This window comes from Filicampus tigris, chromosome 22 (genome assembly GCF_054856515.1).
Source record: "Filicampus tigris isolate MCC_2025a chromosome 22, RoL_Ftig_1.0, whole genome shotgun sequence".
Taxonomy (NCBI): Eukaryota; Metazoa; Chordata; class Actinopteri; order Syngnathiformes; family Syngnathidae; genus Filicampus; species Filicampus tigris.
The window spans coordinates 924374-941471 of NC_141238.1; the positions used below are offsets into that span (position 1 = coordinate 924374).

General features: G+C 47.8%; 2 protein-coding genes and 2 long non-coding RNA genes across 10 annotated transcripts in view; 2 read left to right on the forward strand and 2 right to left on the reverse strand.

Annotated features, from left to right (window-relative positions):
- The window catches only part of pmpcb (peptidase, mitochondrial processing subunit beta), a 27172-nt gene extending 24132 nt beyond the window's left edge, over nucleotides 1-3040 (forward strand). For all 3 annotated transcript variants that reach the window (XM_086022044.1, XM_086022045.1, XM_086022046.1), the window contains 11 exons: nucleotides 355-441; nucleotides 848-977; nucleotides 1055-1253; nucleotides 1329-1408; nucleotides 1534-1646; nucleotides 1834-1977; nucleotides 2060-2220; nucleotides 2321-2406; nucleotides 2476-2564; nucleotides 2638-2713; nucleotides 2835-3040. In XM_086022044.1, the coding sequence (XP_085878170.1) occupies nucleotides 355-441; nucleotides 848-977; nucleotides 1055-1253; nucleotides 1329-1408; nucleotides 1534-1646; nucleotides 1834-1977; nucleotides 2060-2220; nucleotides 2321-2406; nucleotides 2476-2564; nucleotides 2638-2713; nucleotides 2835-2899 (1230 nt within the window). In that variant the 3' untranslated portion in view covers nucleotides 2900-3040. The remainder of the gene's footprint in view (nucleotides 1-354; nucleotides 442-847; nucleotides 978-1054; nucleotides 1254-1328; nucleotides 1409-1533; nucleotides 1647-1833; nucleotides 1978-2059; nucleotides 2221-2320; nucleotides 2407-2475; nucleotides 2565-2637; nucleotides 2714-2834) is intronic.
- On the reverse strand, nucleotides 2947-7274 carry dnajc2 (DnaJ (Hsp40) homolog, subfamily C, member 2). The gene is made up of 16 exons (XM_086022042.1): nucleotides 7037-7274; nucleotides 6404-6594; nucleotides 6159-6234; nucleotides 5985-6083; nucleotides 5685-5907; nucleotides 5549-5614; nucleotides 5361-5452; nucleotides 5154-5275; nucleotides 4910-5059; nucleotides 4726-4814; nucleotides 4529-4598; nucleotides 4274-4461; nucleotides 4107-4207; nucleotides 3837-3947; nucleotides 3209-3369; nucleotides 2947-3118 (listed from the first exon to the last, which is right to left on the reverse strand). Exons 1-16 carry the CDS (start codon nucleotides 7089-7091, stop codon nucleotides 3050-3052), a joined length of 1863 nt encoding a protein of 620 aa, XP_085878168.1. The 5' UTR covers nucleotides 7092-7274; the 3' UTR covers nucleotides 2947-3049.
- LOC147126336 (uncharacterized) lies at nucleotides 5471-10685 on the forward strand. 5 transcript variants are annotated; one of them, XR_015084644.1, is made up of 5 exons: nucleotides 5471-7734; nucleotides 7799-8514; nucleotides 8778-8835; nucleotides 8946-9067; nucleotides 9179-10685. It is a non-coding gene; the product is annotated as an uncharacterized LOC147126336 (long non-coding RNA). The 5 variants fall into 5 exon arrangements; XR_015084645.1 differs by having other exon boundaries at nucleotides 9183-10685; XR_015084642.1 differs by having other exon boundaries at nucleotides 7427-7734; nucleotides 8946-10313; nucleotides 10407-10685.
- A 4385-nt stretch (nucleotides 10686-15070) lies between these two features.
- LOC147126337 (uncharacterized) lies at nucleotides 15071-16856 on the reverse strand. The gene is made up of 3 exons (XR_015084597.1): nucleotides 16443-16856; nucleotides 16123-16185; nucleotides 15071-16013 (listed from the first exon to the last, which is right to left on the reverse strand). It is a non-coding gene; the product is annotated as an uncharacterized LOC147126337 (long non-coding RNA).
- Between the last annotated feature and the right edge of the window lie 242 nt (nucleotides 16857-17098).

The window sequence follows — 17098 nt, forward strand, 5'->3', positions numbered from 1 at the left end:
GTTCCGCCAAGGCACCCATTGTACAGTATTAAAATCTCAACGATGTATGAATACTAAAATAATAATGTTCTCATTTTAGATGAATCCCAAATTTACTTCCTCAATGCGGAATTTGGGCCTGTTAGAGTACAAATCCGAAATACTCGCAGACAGCTTTGACTTATTCTGTTGAATGAGTCAACAAAAGGCAATTGCATTTGTACTGCCTCTCACCGTATGTTGCTGGTGTTCAGAACAAAGTTCTAAAATATTTGTTATTAATACGTATTCATTTCCAGATTAATAAAAAAAAAAATGCACAATGTCCCGCGGCATCCTGATGATTTCTCACGGCACGAACATGATTTCTTCCAGGTTGGCCTGTGGATAGACGCTGGCAGTCGTTATGAGAACGAAAGAAATAACGGCACGGCTCATTTTCTGGAGCACATGGCATTTAAGGTGAGACACTCACCCTAGATACGGTGGAACCTCGATTCTACGGACACGGAACCAACAGACAGAAAATAGCGTGCGAGTCCGCTCAAACCGCCCCTTTGTACATGAGCAACAATTTTGTGTTGTACTGGGCATTCTAAGGCTTTGGGGGGGGAAAAAACAAAAGTTTTGAACTACGTACCCAGCGACCAAATGAGCCAAAAAATCTTTTCTTGTAGTCTCAAGAGTAGGGCCACTAGTTGAGAATTGACACTTTTTTTTTTTTAAATAAACATATCTTTTTCTCAGGCTTTTGGATTTCCTCAGATAACTGTGTGCAGTTAGATATTCCATCTACAAATATGGAGGTCTGTGAAGCTTTTTTTTTTTTTTTCTTTCGGATTGCACACTTGCCCCTTTTCCGTGACAGGGCACCAGGAAGCGGTCCCAGCTCGACCTGGAGTTAGAAATTGAGAACATGGGTGCACACCTAAATGCGTACACGTCCCGGGAGCAGACCGTGTACTACGCCAAAGCTTTCTCGAAGGATCTCCCGCGAGGTATGACGGGGCGCGGGCCCGAAGCACCTGCTGAATCTGAATCCCAAAAGCCAAAGCCGTGTTTGTTTTTGCAAAAGCTGTGGAGATCCTGGCCGACATCATCCAGAACAGCAGGCTAGGCGAAGCGGAGATCGAGCGGGAACGGGGCGTGATCCTCCGCGAGATGCAGGAAGTGGAGACCAATTTGCAGGAGGTGGTCTTCGATTACCTGCACGCCACGGCGTACCAGTCCACGGCGCTGGGCAGGACCATCCTGGGCCCCACTGAGAATATCAAGTACGGAAACGCCCCATCGCTCAACATCCACCTGAGCCGTCATCGTCCCGAGTTCCACAATCGTTGTCGTTGCAGGACGATCAATCGAGGAGACCTGGTTGAGTACATTACCACCCACTACAAAGGTCCTCGAATCGTACTGGCTGCCGCCGGAGGTGCGGACCACTCGGCCGGTGTCACGTGGCTCGCTCTCTTAACAATCGAGTCCATTTTGAGAGCGCGGCGCTGATCGCTCATCCGTCAAATATCCCTCTGTGCTCTTTGCATGATGCTCAAACAGGAGTTTCCCACAACGAGCTGATTGATCTGGCAAAGTACCACTTTGGAAAGCTTCTTGGCCGCTATGACAGCGATGCGCCGGCACCGCCCGCCTGCCCCTTCACAGGAAGTGAGGTATTCGTCCTTCTTGACCTCATTGTTCAACTTCGGCAAGAGGGATGAATGGAATTGAAATCTTGAGGACCGAATTGACTGCTTTTTCGATTTATTTTTGCAAAATGGTTCCGCCCCCGCTTTCAAGACCAAACTTTGCTCCAAGAGACTTTGGGCGAACTTTTGGGCGAACTTTTGGGCTTTTCAGATCCGCGTGCGCGACGACAAGATGCCGCTGGCTCACGTTGCCGTCGCCGTGGAGGCTGTGGGCTGGTCTCACCCTGACACCATCCCCCTGATGGTGGCCAACACGCTCATCGGCAACTGGGACCGCTCGTTCGGCGGCGGCGTGGTGAGTGGGTGCGCGCGACGTTTGACGTGCGCGCGACCTTTGACGTGCGCTCAAATGGCAAACGGAGCGGCCCCTCCCTCAGAATCTGTCCAGTCAGCTGGCCCAGATGGCGTGCCAGGGCAACCTGTGCCACAGCTTCCAGTCCTTCAACACCTGCTACACTGACACGGGCCTGTGGGGACTCTACATGGTGTGCGAGCCCGGCACCATCAAAGACATGATGCACTTTACGCAGAAAGAATGGTGAGGTCACTCACACGCTTGACGACAGACGCGCGCCGTATCGTTGTTGACTTTTTTTTTTTTTTTTTTTTTGTGCGCGCGTGCGCGCTAATCCTTTCAGGATGTCGCTTTGCACCAGCGTCACCGAAGGCGAGGTGGCACGGGCGAAGAATCTCCTCAAGACAAACATGTTACTGCACCTCGACGGTAACGTGGCTTCTTGGCGTTTGGCCGTGCGGCGAAATCCCAGCACATCGGATGTTTTTCTTTTGCTAGGCTCCACCCCAATCTGCGAGGACATCGGCAGACAAATGTTGTGCTACGGCCGCAGGATCCCTTTGCATGAGCTCGAGACCCGAATCGACGTGAGCGGACGGCGTCGCGTCGCCTCAAGCCGATGATCGGGTTCGCATCACGCTAACGTTTCTCACTCGCTAGGCTATCGACGCGGCCACCATCAAGGACGTGTGCACCAAATATATCTTCGACAAAGCTCCCGCCATCGCGGCCGTCGGTAGGTTGCTCGTTTCGGCGCGACCTTTGAAAATTCAGAGCTGTCCGGAAGTGAAAATCTGAATTGGAGCGAGTGTGAGATTTGTAGTGAAAATGTTTTGTTTTTTTGTGTCTTTGAACAGGTCCAATTGAACAGCTTCCTGACTACGACCAGATCCGCAGTGGAATGTTCTGGATGAGGAATTAAGCAGAATCGCAGTCAAATGTATAAAAAGGCAACACGGTATTTAAATGTTTTTTGTTTTTTTTTCCCATTGTCCTTTTAATTCTTTTTGTATAAAACAAAGAAGACCAACACAATACTGTTATAATAATAATGATGATACTATTGTCGTTGTCATTTTTTACTCTTGCTTGCTACTTGCTCTTGCGCGGCTTTCTTGGCTTTAACCATCTCCACCAGTTCCTAGCAGAGGAAAAAAAAAAAAAAAAAAATGGGAACCTTGGCGCGCACGCACCTGCCGTCATGAAAGTGTCGAGCCCCGCTTGATCTCACCTTGTACCTCTTCATACAGTCTTTCTTGTTTCGTCCGGGCACGGCGGCGGCGATCTTGTCCCACCGTTCGGCCGTGCTGACGGGATACGTCTTAAGGGCCTGCTCCAGGAGCTTCTGTTCCTCTGTGGTCCAGGGGGCGGCGCTTCCATCGCCACCGGGGGCTTCATCACACAACAGCAGCGGCGGCAAGCGTTACGGGAGCGCCCCCAAAAAATCCAATAAGTAGATGTGTTGGTTTTTGCGTTGCAATTCCGAGGCCCACCAGAATCACATCTTGTGAACCCCAAAATGTTCTCTGCAGCTCCCCTGGTCTAAACACAACATTCGGATGACGGTCGTTTTGCATTTGTGGCGATTGAGGATTCGGCAGCAAAACGCACCCCTTTTAATCCTTCTCTGGGGGGCAGCCATTTTGTCACTTTTCGGTCGACTGAAAATGACATCACAGTTGCTCACGGCTCGGCCGGGCAACTGCGATGTCATTTTCGGTCGACAGAAAAGTGGCCGGCGGCGGGATTTTGCCGCTGAATTCATACTCCACAAACGCTTCCGATGAATTAACTCACCGGGGTCGCATTCAAAACATCTTTGTGTCGACTCCCCCTTTGAGCTGATGCACAGCGCTCACCTTCAAACCTCTCCGATGGCACCGCGTTGTCTACGGTGGGCGGCACAGAATTATGTTCCTTCTTGAACTTCTCAAAGGCTTTTCTGTTAATGTCGTCTTTCTGTAACGGATCTGAAGAGACAACGAACAGCAAGTCCGTGAACACCAAAAGCAGCCGATATTTTGCGGGAATTTATCGTCGCTCTCAGCCCGTTTTAAAAACAAGCGACTCTTGCGGGTTTGAAAGGACGGTCAAAAATGAATGTCGGTGTCTCGAGCGACGGTACTTACCAAGCCGTTGTAAACTTTTGGCTTTGTTGATGACGTCTTTGGCTGTCCTCTTCATGCCACTTGTTGAGTGTAAATTCATATAGTTGGCAATAACTTCCCACCTAAGTGAAAAAAGAAAAAAAATCAACGCCGGTTTTTCACGAAAAGCGCCCCTTTTGCCGCGTTACCTGGCGTTGGTTCCGGCAGGGAAGAGGTTGACGGCCTTGATGAGCAGCTGGAGGTCTTCCTCGTTCCAGCCTTTGCCGCCTCCCCCTCCCCCGCCTCCCCCGCTGGCCTGCTCGCCGCCGCGAGAGGCCTGCATGGCCCGCACCTCGGCGTCCCGCTCCTTCCGCAGCTGCGCGTTCACCTCCTGCACCTGAGAGAAAACCGCGCAAGATAAGGCGCGCCGGAGGGGGGGGGTGGCATTTTTTTTTTTTTTTTACCTGCTTCTCAACCGCGACTTTGCTGTCCTCCTTTGAGGCAGAGGCCAGCATTTCATTGAGGGTCTGCAGGCTGCAAGTGAGCACAAGGCGGACTTTTGTGACATGAAACTGGCGCCTCGAATTGAGCGTTTGGGCAAGCGCGGCCACAAAAAAAAAAAAAAAAGATGACGCGAGCGAGGCGATCCGCTTGATTTGACCTGCTGAGTTCGAGCCGGTCGCACAGCTTCTCCACCTCCTCCATCATCTTGACGTTTTCCGCCTCATTGTCGGCAAAGTAATTCCAGTTCTGCGGCATGTCAAACAGAGCTGTTAGTTGATGCGGCGGATCCCAAGTCGGGTTGTGGGGGGGGGGGGATGGGGGGGGCGGTGTCGCGACTCAACCTTGCAGCTTGTCCTGAGCTTCTGCCTCTCCTTCTTGATGGCTTTCTTTTGGATGTCCTTCTCTTTTTTGGCCAGCTGGGCCGCCTGCTTGGCTTCTTCGTCTTCTTTCTCTTTGGCCAAACGGGCCGCCTCCATCTCAGCCTGCCGGGCCTGAAAGCAAGCGAGCGAGCGAGCGAGCGAGCGGTCGGTCACGCCAGTGACGCCATTCGGTTGCGTTTGAGTTGCCGCGTCAACTCCGACTTACTCGCTCCTTTTCTTCCTGCTCTTTCTTCTTGGCTTCCACTTTTGCCTTCTTCTCGGACTCTTTCCTGGCCTTTTCCTCCTCTTTGAACTTCTTGATCCGCGGGTCGCAACTGTAGGCCGTATCTGAGTTGGACAAAGGGAGCACGTCAACTTGGTCGCGTCGCGTCGCGCGCTGCAACTTTTTGGGTCACGTCTGTAGTCTCTGTACCAACTAGTGTTCGTATTCTGATCATCTCCTCCTTCTTCCTCTGAGCTCTGGAGGCTCGATTCTGCTTTTCGATCCACCTCCTCTCGTCTCGGCTACGGGGGGGGGGGGGGGGGGGAAATAGCAAGGGCTCGTCAGGCGCGGCGCGCGGGCGGGCCAAAGAATTGCTTTCAAGTGCGAAAGAGGTCTACCACTCAGCCTTCTCCTTCTCCTCTTCGTCCAAGTAGGAAAATTCCCTCCACGAATCAAAATTGTACCTGCAAGACAAGAAATCAATTCAAAGTGCCCGTTTGACAAGTCTTGGGGACGAAATTTGACAGCACGTACCAAAAAGAGTAGAAGTTGTCCACTTCTTCAAAGGAAGACTCTGCCGTTCCAAGGTTGGGCACGTGCTTTTTGGTCGACCAGCGGGAGTTCCGCTCAAAAACGGCCGGAAAGACCTGGAAGAAGTTTTCTTTGCCTTCCCCCTTGGAAGGCACGCCGTTGTCAAACGTGGGATCGACGCTGTCGAAGGCTCGCCTTTTCACCGGGTCACACAGGGCTTCGATGGCTGCCGGTGGCAAACACAAACGGAGGGCGGTCGCGCCAGAGCCCCTCGGCAATACTCCGAGCAACGACGCGACGCACCTTTGGTTATACACGTGAAATAGTCGTTGTCGCCTTCCGAAATGTGCTCGCCCGCAGCTTTCCTCTTGTCGGGGTGGTGCTTCAACACGATGGCTTTGTCTGTTGAGAAACGAAGCAGAATGGGACCCGGGGAACCAAGCCGCAGGTGGCAAGGGCGCAGCGGAGCGCACTTACGGGCAGCTTTGATCTGCTTCTGAGTGGCTTTGTATCTCAAGTGCGGAAGACCCAGGACGGCGTAGTGATCTTGATTCTGACGAGAAGAGACAAAAGGCAATCTGCCACACGCGTTCTCAGAGGGTGACAGTCGTCATGTTCCCAGAGCTTCGTTTGCACAGGAGGATGTGAGTCCTTCCATTCACCGGGGCCAACTTGCAGCCCGTTAGCAGTGCTCAACATTTTTCTCCCCCCCCCCTTCATACCTTCCAGTCCTTTGGATCGAGCGTTCGGAGCATCGGATGCTCCTCCAACTGAAAGTCCTCATCATCCGACTCCTCGGAGGACTCCTCCTCCTCTTCCAACTCCTGGAAGGAGGTCGACGCGTTCCTGTTTCTCCGCTTCACGTATGCTTCGAACCAGCGGCCCACTGGTTCCACTTGAACCCGCACGGAGGCTAACAGAGGATGCAAATTTGAACTGCGCACATTGGCATGCACAAATACATATGTCCTTATGTCCTCAACTACTGGACACGCTCAAATTGACTTCCTTCATTCAGCAAGAGACTAAATAAACAAGCCTGGTCACTCTTAGAGGATGTAACGTAAATAAAATGTGCACATTATGAATGAATTGATCAAATCTTTTAAGATGACGAGATACTTTATGACTGTTCAAATAGCGCAGCCATGAGTGGGCTGCTTATGCAACAGTCACATTAGTTGACTAAAATCGCACTACTCGCATTCAAATGTATGAAGACGGCCATTTCCCTTTGGTGTGAGCTCGCCGTGCGCGATCTGTTCGAAAACTCATACGTCGTTTACACTGACAAACTCTTGCACTGTAGCTTAGCAGGCTAGCTCCTGCTGGCCTCAGACTCATTCAGTCCTTACCGGCAACCTCTTGAAACACAGTCGTTTCATCCCCGTCCAGCGCTTTCAAGATCATTTTTACAAGGATGGCAACGCCAACATTCGAGAGCCACAACGATCGGATGATAGATTTCACAAGGTCCTTCAAATTTCAGTCCGGGCTAACGCATTTTTGCGGCAACGACATGTGTCGGGGCAACGCTGCGTCACTTCCGCTTCTGCCGCGGTATGCCGGTGAGGCCTCGCGTCACTTCCGCTTTGACATTTGGGCCTCCAGCCGACTTGCTTCATAACTTTACAGGTGTAATAAAATGTATTATTGAATTAAATTATTAAATGTATCAAAGGGGTCTCTGCTGGTGCAGGCTATTTCAACAATTTCCACGGTAATCCAAAGCAGTCATCATGACGTGCCACTGGGTGGCGCTGGTGTGCAAAGTGCAGTTGAATAAGCAAAAAAAAAAAACATAGGTTTGGATTGGCGGACGTGACGTCAGGCCTACCGGTGATTTGGCGGCAGGTGTGCACGAGTTGAATCAGTGGACGCAGTGCACAGGTACGGCAAGATGGCGGCCGACCGGGCAAGTGAACGCACGAGCAAATGTTTGTCGTCATTTCTTTCGCTGGCATTTTGCTTGTTGCAAGATTTTTGTTCACTTGAGGGACGCAACCGCGCTTGAGGTTTGAACACAGCACGTCAGTGCGCGGCCTCTTCTCGGGTAAGTGAACAGACGAGCAAATGTTTGTCGTGGATTTCTCACAATGACATTTTGTTTGTTGCAGGATTTGCACACTTGAGGGAAGCAACAGCGTTTGAGCACAGCACGTCGCAATCCACTTTATTTTGTTTGAATTATTCTGTTACAATTTCACATGTTTTGTTTGTTTTAAAGCTGGCCAGCTTTTTTCTTTTTTTAATGACATCTAATGGCTTTGTACTTGGCAATTGAACTGTCAGGTTTTTTTTGTTTGACTAATTTTGTGAGTTTATTGAATATGGTGTATTTTTATTTCAGGGGGTATCCAACTGTTTTTTTTCCTGGTTTTATGAAGTTTACTGTCGGGGTCTGAAATGCTTTTTTTTTTTTTTTGAAGGTGGGGTCACTGCCTAATCTGGGGTAGGCCTATTTGTAACCCCCCCCCCCCCCCTATATGTGTTTGTATCAATGTGGTGGGTTATTCACCAATGTGCTATGTACTTTCTTGGGGTTTTTTGCAACATTTGTGAGTGTGTTTTTGTCTAACGATGCCGATTGTCACGAATTGCATTTAAACCCTTTCCTCTCCAAATACTCCAAAATCGCAATTATATTCTAATACTGCCGGTTTAAAATAATCAAATAAAAAAAGACCGACGCACTCCGCCAAACCTTTTGCAAACATTCTTTGCTCTGGTTTCCGGTCGGAGGGGACACTTCATCCTATTTGGACGACTAAGCAAGGCCTCTCGCTACGCTGCCATTTTTGGACTGAAACTTGGATTATCTGTCCACGTTAAGGTAAATTATACTAAAATGAAAATATGAATGCTCTTATGTATGTGTATAACTAACATGAGGCAGATTGCCAATCAGTATTTTTCAAGAAATTTCACGGATTCTGTTTAATGCTACTTCAACCACAACGGTGTAGTTCCAACAGCGGCTTTAAACACTCGCATGCTTTTTTTTTTGGTCAGAAACTGCCACTCTATTTGCTATCTGTAATTATTACAAAAATATCATGCTGAGTTCTAAACGTAATTTCTGTCTATTATTTGTAGAACTAAAAACGAATGCAGGATCCTTAAATGCAAAGCAAGCAGGAGGACCTCGGATCAGGTAAAAATAAGTGTACACTTTCAGCTCATTTGGCATTTATGGATGCAACTGTGTACACGTTGAGTCCATCTTGTCTACACTGATTTCTTTTTTTTTTTTTTTTGTCTTAGTTCAATTGGAAGGGCCAGACTGTACAAATGTCCAACGTTTGTTTTGTGAATTCCACAAGTGAGCCGAAGTGACATGCTCACTGTCCACACTGAAAAGTTGCTCAAACTGAGTGGGAGGAAAGGTAAGTACATTTTTATTTATTTTAAGGCCGGGCGAGGGAAGCCGACAAAGGCGACCCTCCAATCAAATCGGTGACACTCCGTGTGATGCTTTTGCTGTGCGGGTTCTGCAGCGAGCGAGCGAGCGGGACAAGATGGGAGGTGAACCGCCTCCCCGGGGGCGTCGCCGTTTGGGATTCTGCGTTGATTGACAGGGCCAGGTGGTGAGGATCATGAAATGGAGTCTCGTGTAGTGTTGTTGACATTGTTTAGCGCGGCGTTGTGTGCAATGTTGCCCCACTCAGCCTCCGTAGCGGCCTGCTCATCCTGGAAGCCGATCGGCCCCTCAATCTCTGGTCCCTTCTCCAGGTTTCTTCTGCAAAGCCCGCCCAAATGGAGTTTGGAGTGTTTTTTTTTTTTTTTCTTGCCTGGTTTGGTGTTTGCATTTCGTCAGCTGTTGAAACTCTTTTGTGAATGAAGGGCTATACAAATACAAATGACTTATTGCAGGTTGGCAAAGGGAAGGCTGGACAAGCTCACAACACGCATGGAGATTGAACAAGTGTTTTGGTTGAACATTGTACTCCACTTGTATGTTGATTTATTTATTTATTTTTCAAAATGTCTGTTTTGTGTGAAATTGTACTGTCCCCCGTGTTTGATGTTGCCAGGTGGAGTGGGATGGGCGAGAGCCACCAAAATCCCCCAGATGAGGCTCATGAACAGATGTGAAACACAAACCGTTGGTCTGTGTTTCAAGGTTGTGGAGGCGCCAGACCGGACGAGCAGTAGCAAGAGGAACTGGACCTGCGCACATCCCTCGTCCGGCTGAGTCGCCGCCTACGACTGCTGTATGGTTCATGTTTCCTCCATTTTCATCTCTGGTTGATTGACTTGCCGGCTGTGTTACAGGACGGCCGTGGAGTGGGTTGGGCCAAGAGGCATCGAGAACGGCCGGACCAGGAAGAAGAAGTCCGCCTGTTGTGTTCAACTTGTGAAATAGTCTCATGTTGCTTGTTTGTGTTAAATGTTGGCGCCCGCTCATCCGGGAACGGGTTCCTACCGCCATCTGCGTTCACTTCATGGGGTGCTGTTGAGGGGGGTGTGGCTAAGCTTTGTCCACGGTGGTGGCTTTTCCTCCAAGGGTTTCCACGAATGCACTTGACTTGTTGTTCCAGGGTGGACGAGGAGCCAGACCCGGGTCCCGAAGCACATGGCCACCGATCACCAGCATGGCCGCGAGTGAGCCCGCAGTCGACGTCAACCTTCGTGAGATCTTCGCCCGTCATGAGTCGTGTCATGTCGTCCGTTCTTCCCTGCCTTGTAAAACAAAATATTCTATTTTTGATGTTGTTGCAGCAGCAGCCGACGGCGCTTGGAGAGCAAAGGGTCAACGTAACAGGGAGAGTATATCTCTTTCTTTCTTCCACTTGGTGTGCGTGTGTCTCCTCTGTCACTAATTCACTGGGTGTGCACTAACTGCTTCATGGGGATTTTGGACCGAGCCGTGCGTTCAGGCCACAATGCTGCAAAATATTGTTTTGACATGTTTGTATTTTATTTTGTCCGGAGCGACATGTAACGCTTCCTTTTGTATCTTCCAAATGTCTCTTTGTGCTGGAATTAAAATTGTAGTGGTTTTGAGTGGTCCGTTGATTTGAGAATAAAAGTGACAGATTAAGAGGTCGTCGGGTTGTGAACGAGATCCGTTCCTACGTAGGTGACGTTGCCAGAATTTCCGCAGAAGGCCGAATGAACTCTTTAATACCATCAAAATTCCAAAAGAGCCAATATTCGTCTGCATCTTGCCTTTCTCCGACCTTTTGATGATGACCAGCTTTGTTTCCCTCGTAATCATATTTGGCTGGACCAGAGTTGCTCAAATCCTGCATTATTTTTTTTTTTTTTTTTAACATCCACACACTATGGCGCTGGAGACAAAATGGCGGACGGCTCATTTCGTAGGCCCTCTAGAATTCGGCGGGTAATGTTACTAAACGTTGCGATATACGTCAGCTTATCGCCCAACTCGAGGCTTAACACGCGTTCTTAACATGGACATTTTATACAACTAAGTTTGTCACCTTAATTCATTCTGTGCATTGTGTAGCCTCAGTTAGAATTTTTAGAGTTTTTTTTCAAAATTGTGCGCGTGTAATTGGAACAATACAACTCTGCTGTCAATGTCTTCCATCGTCTGAAACGGGGTGGGACGTAGAGATTTTGTTTCTGACTAGTACTGTACATTAGTACTGAAGTGCATTCAATTTGATTTGTTACCTGCGGAAACCCTGAAAAATTATTTTGCTGAAAAAGTTATTCCTCATTACGCTGTGCACAAAATGCAATTCACACTGGCCAATAATACTGATAATTGTTTTCCCAGTTAAGGGGTAGAGATGGCCAAAAAAAAAGAAATGAACACATCCCGCACAGACCAACCTCCAATTATTGCACTGTCAAAATATACTGTATATACACAGTACACACGTTGGAGAGAGACAGGCGGTTCGGTTCGGTTGCATGACACGTTCCGGTTACAGCGGGGCTCTGCTGTGTTTACCGCCTCCCGTCCGTTCATCATCGACAGGCGAACGTCTCGAGCTGCGCTCGCTACATTCGGCTCGTCAAGTCAGAAGTGTGACGGGGGTCGCATTGTCCCGTTTCCGCCGTGGTCGGGTGCTTAGTGACACTGATTGCAATTATGTTGGACGAGAGCTCAAATCCGCATACCTGCTGCGCAAAGCAAGCAAACCTCTATAGCATTTTTAAATGTAGTTATTTCTTATTGTGTGTTCCTGAGCTTAAAAAAAAAAAGTATATTTGATTATGTACATGCAAACAGCTAACAGGAAGAGTTACACTGTTAAATAAGAGACAGTTAGTTAACACATGTTAATTGGATTGGATGGAATTTCAGCGTTAGGATTAGTAGCAGACATTGTGAGTTTCATAGAGTTGGTTACACACATCGCGGGTTAGGGTTAGGGTTAGGTACATGCATTACACGGACAATTATACATGACGCGGTATGGCGGGGCTCGCACCCTGGACCTCAGGTGTACGAACCCCAGACGAAATCCTCTCGACTACCGAGGACCTGACAACCACCGCCGCTCCTCGTCTATTCATCCTCAATTATCGAACGCGGGCGCCAGTTGAAGCTCGACAAAGGTAAAAGTGTGCAGCGACCGGTCAACCGCCACAGCCAACGTGGTCGAGTGGTTGACGTTACAGTGCGGTAAAGCCTCGGACCCTGGTGCGAATCGCCGTGCCTCCAGAACAGACTGCAACGCTGAAGACTTTGACCTTCATCCACATATGTACATGGGATGCACATTAAGTATTGGAAAATTGTCCAAGTGATAAAGTTATTATTTTTTTGGGTTAGTTAGAATGATGTGGGCGTGACCTCAACCAGTGCCGCCCACCTGGCGCCCCGCCCACCTGGCGCCAAAAAAACCCAATGCCCTGCTATAGTCTCTCTAAAACACAATAATAATAACAATAACAATAGAGAGACGCTAGTAGGGTGGGGGCCGTCTCCCTTTATTGACAGTAATAATAACAATAGCAATAGAGAGACACAAGTAGGGTGGGGGCCGGCCGAAGGCCGGCCCCCACCCTACCAGCGTCTCCCTTATTGACAGCAATAATAACAATAACAATAGAGACACGCTGGTAGGGTGGGGGCCGGCCTTCGGCCGGCCCCCACCCTACTAGTGTCTTTCTTGTTGACACTAGTAGGGAGAGACACTAGTAGGGTGGGGGCCGGCCTTCGGCCGGCCCCCACCCTACTAGTGTCTCTCTTATTGACAATAATAACAACAATAGACACTAGTAGGGTGGGGGGCCGGCCGAAGGCCGGCCCCCCACCCTACCAGCGTCTCCCTTATTGACAGTCATAATAACAATAACAATAGAGAGACACTAGTAGGGTGGGGGCCGGCCGAAGGCCGGCCCCCACCCTACTAGTGTCTTTCTTGTTGACACTAGTAGGGAGAGACACTAGTAGGGTGGGGGCCGGCCTTCGGCCGGCCCCCACCCTACTAGTGTCTCTCTTATTGACAATAATAACAACAACAGACACTAGTAGGGTGGGGGGCCGGCCGAAGGCCGGCCCCCCACCCTACCAGCGTCTCCCTTATTGACAGTAATAATAACAATAACAATAGAGAGACACTAGTAGGGTGGGGGGCCGGCCTTCGGCCGGCCCCCCACCCTACTAATACACACAAGTAGGGTGGGGGCCGGCCGAAGGCCGGCCCCCACCCTTCTAGTGTCTCCCTATTGTTATTTTTATTATTATTGTGTTTTAGAGAGACTATAGCAGGGTAGTGGGGTTTTTTGGCGCCAGGTGGGCGGGGCCCCAGGTGGGCGGCACTGGTTGAGGTCACGCCCACATCATTCTAACTAACCCAAAAAAATAATAAATTTATCACTTGGACAATTTTCCAATACTTAATGTGCATCCCATGTACATATGTGGATGAAGGTCAAAGTCTTCACCCTCGGAGTCTGTTCTGGAGGCACGGGGATTCGCACCAGGGTCCGAGGCTTTACCGCACTGTAACGTCAACCACTCGACCACGTTGGCTGTGGCGGTTGAACGGTCGCTGCACACTTTTACCTTTGTCAAGCTCCAAGTGGCGCCCGCGTTCAATAATTGAGGATGAATAGACGAGGAGCGGCGGTCGACCTCAGGTCCTCGGTAGTCGAGAGGATTTCGTCTGGGGTTCGTACACCTGAGGCCCAGGGTACGAGCCCCGCCATACCGCGTCATGTATAAATGTCTGTGCAATGTATGTACCTAACCCTAACCCTAACCTTGCTATGTATGAAATTAACCCTAACCATTGAAATGAGCAATGTCAGTTACTAATCCTAACGCTGAAGTTCTTTCCAATGCAATTGACTTGTGGAAACTAACTTTCTCTCCCTTAACACCATAACATTTCCTGTTAGCTTTTTGCATGTACATAAACAAATAATGCCAGGAAGACACAAGAAATAACTACATTTAAAATTGCTATATAGGTTTGCTTGCTTTTATTTCTCCTTTATTTCTTAAGCTTTACAGTCATTTTAATATGCAAAACAGGGTAATTTTTGTTCAGCGCTTCACTTGCCATCTACACTTTTTGGGTTTAAGATAATTCTGTTTTACTGTAAATGTCCTGAATCAATTAAAAGAATAAAAATGACCTTGCATAAGACCTATAAATACTAAACCATTATGTTTGACTACATTTTAGTCATGTTGCAACTTTGGCATTTTTTTTTAACAATGCCTTACAGAATGTTTAGTAAAAAGCCACTCTGCACGGGCATTTTTATTCAACATGGTTACAGATGCTCCCTCCCCAACATTAAAGCAGAAGTAAACCCAAACATATGCTGACAACGATCAACCGCGGCTCAGATTCAGAGAACAGGTCAGCCGTGATTGGCCGTTGTCAGCAGTCATGATGCCATTTTCAGTCGACAGAAGACAAAACGGCCGCACCGAGAGATGGCTAAAAATGAGTGCATTTTGCATCTTAATTTATATTCCATAAACGCAAAATTAATCAGAATGTCCTGTTTCAACTTTTGGGCCTGCTGGGAACATTCTTGAAAAAAATATGTTTGGGTTGACTCCTTTGAAAAAAAACAACTTGAAACCATTTCACAATTCGATTTTAATTCAAGTACAGAGGCACATTTGGAACATACAAAAGGAAGCTTTACATGTCACTTCAGACAAAATAAAATACAAACCTGTCAAAACAATATTTCACGTTATTCCAACCTGCCTTGACCCACGAATCGGTACAAAACGCTGTCAGTTAGTCAGTGCACACCCAGTGAGTTAGTGACAGAGAAGAGAAACACACCAAGTGGAGAAGAAAAACATACTCTCCCTGTAAGAGTTGGCCAGCTCCATCCGAGCCCTGCAACCAAAAAACAAAACATTTGTAGTTACTGTCCCTTGTATATGAATTTTCCATGCGTTTTCCATTCATCAGGCTCCTCCTCCACTCAACAAAAGACACCACATTGACTGCTTTTGTGCATTTCTACTTTTTCCTGGTTCGACTTTGTGTCCCAAGCGGCCTCTTGACACTGCAACGACGACGGATGGACTGCGAGCATTTTTCTCTTTGATTTCAATGGCGTCCTTGCTGCTTTCATTACCCTGGTCTGGTGGACCCACTCCACTTGGCAACGTCAAACACGGGGGACAGTACAATTTCACACAAAACAGACATTTTGAAAAAAAAAAACACAAAACAAAACATACAAGTGGAGTACAATGTTCAACCAAAACACTTGTTCAATCTCCGTGTGTGTTGTGAGCTTGTCCAGCCTTCCCTTTGCCAACCTGCAATAAGTCATTTGTATTTGTATAGCCCTTCATTCACAAAAGAGTTTCAACAGCTGACGAAATGCAAACACCAAACCAGGCAAGAAAAAAAAAAAAAAACACTCCAAACTCCATTTGGGCGGGCTTTGCAGAAGAAACCTGGAGAAGGGACCAGAGATTGAGGGGCCGATCGGCTTCCAGGATGAGCAGGCCGCTACGGAGGCTGAGTGGGGCAACATTGCACACAACGCCGCGCTAAACAATGTCAACAACACTACACGAGACTCCATTTCATGATCCTCACCACCTGGCCCTGTCAATCAACGCAGAATCCCAAACGGCGACGCCCCCGGGGAGGCGGTTCACCTCCCATCTTGTCCCGCTCGCTCGCTGCAGAACCCGCACAGCAAAAGCAGCACACGGAGTGTCACCGATTTGATTGGAGGGTCGCCTTTGTCGGCTTCCCTCGCCCGGCCTTAAAATAAATAAAAATGTACTTACCTTTCCTCCCACTCAGTTTGAGCAACTTTTCAGTGTGGACAGTGAGCATGTCACTTCGGCTCACTTGTGGAATTCACAAAACAAACGTTGGACATTTGTACAGTCTGGCCCTTCCAATTGAACTAAGACAAAAAAAAAAAAAAAGAAATCAGTGTAGACAAGATGGACTCAACGTGTACACAGTTGCATCCATGAATGCCAAATGAGCTGAAAGTGGACATTTATTTTTACCTGGTCTGAGGTCCTCCTGCTTGCTTTGCATCGCATTGAAGGATCCTGCATCCGTTTTTCATTCTACAAACAATCGACAGAAATTACGTTTAGAACTCAACATCATATTTTTGTAATAATTAGAAAGTGGCAGTTTCTGACCAAAAAAAAAAAAAAAGCATGCGAGTGTTTAAAGTCGCTGCTGGAAACAGACCGTTGTGGTTGAAGTAGCATTAAACAGAATCCATGAAATTTCTTGAAAAATACTTATTGGCACTCTGCCTTATGTTAGTTACACACGTACGTAAGAGCATTCATGTTTTCATTTTAGCATAATTTACCTTAACGTGGACAGATAATCCAAGTTTCAGTCCAAAAATGGCAGCGTAGCAAGAGGCCTTGCTTAGTCGTCCAAATAGGATGAAGTGTCCCCTCCGACCGGAAACCAGAGAAAAGAATGTTTGCGAAAGGTTTGGCGGAGTGCGTCGGTCTTTTTTTATTTGATTATTTTATAACCGGCAGTATTAGAATATAATTGTGATTTTGGAGTATTTGGAGAGGAAAGGGTTTAAATGCAATTCGTGACAATCGGCTTTGTTAGACAAAAACACACTCACAAATGTTGCAAAACACCCAAAGAAAGTACATTGCACATCTACCCCAGATTAGGCAGTGACCCCCCCCCCTTCAAAAAAAAAAAAAAAAAAAAAAAAAAAGCATTTCAGCACCTGACAGTAAACTTCATGAGACCAGGAAAAAAACAGTTGGATACCCCCTGAAATAAAAATACACCATATTCAATATGTCCCCTCCGACCGGAAACCAGAGAAACAAATGCTTGCAAAAGGTTTGGCGGAGTGCGTCTGTCTATTTTTATTTTATTATTTTAAACCGGCAGTATTAGAATATAGTTGCGATTTTGGACTATTTGGAGCGGAAGGGGTTTCAATGCAATTCGTGACAATCGGCATCGTTAGACAAAACCACATTCACAAGT

Coding starts and splice junctions, on each gene's coding strand:
- dnajc2 (XM_086022042.1), bottom strand. CDS start 7,091: ATGATCTTGAAAGCGCTGGACGGGGATGAAACGACTGTGTTTCAAGAG. Junction 6,084..6,158: donor GAAGCAGATCAAAGCTGCCC/GTAAGTGCGCTC, acceptor GTTTCTCAACAG/ACAAAGCCATCGTGTTGAAG. Junction 5,453..5,548: donor GAGAAGGAGAAGGCTGAGTG/GTAGACCTCTTT, acceptor CCCCCCCCGTAG/CCGAGACGAGAGGAGGTGGA.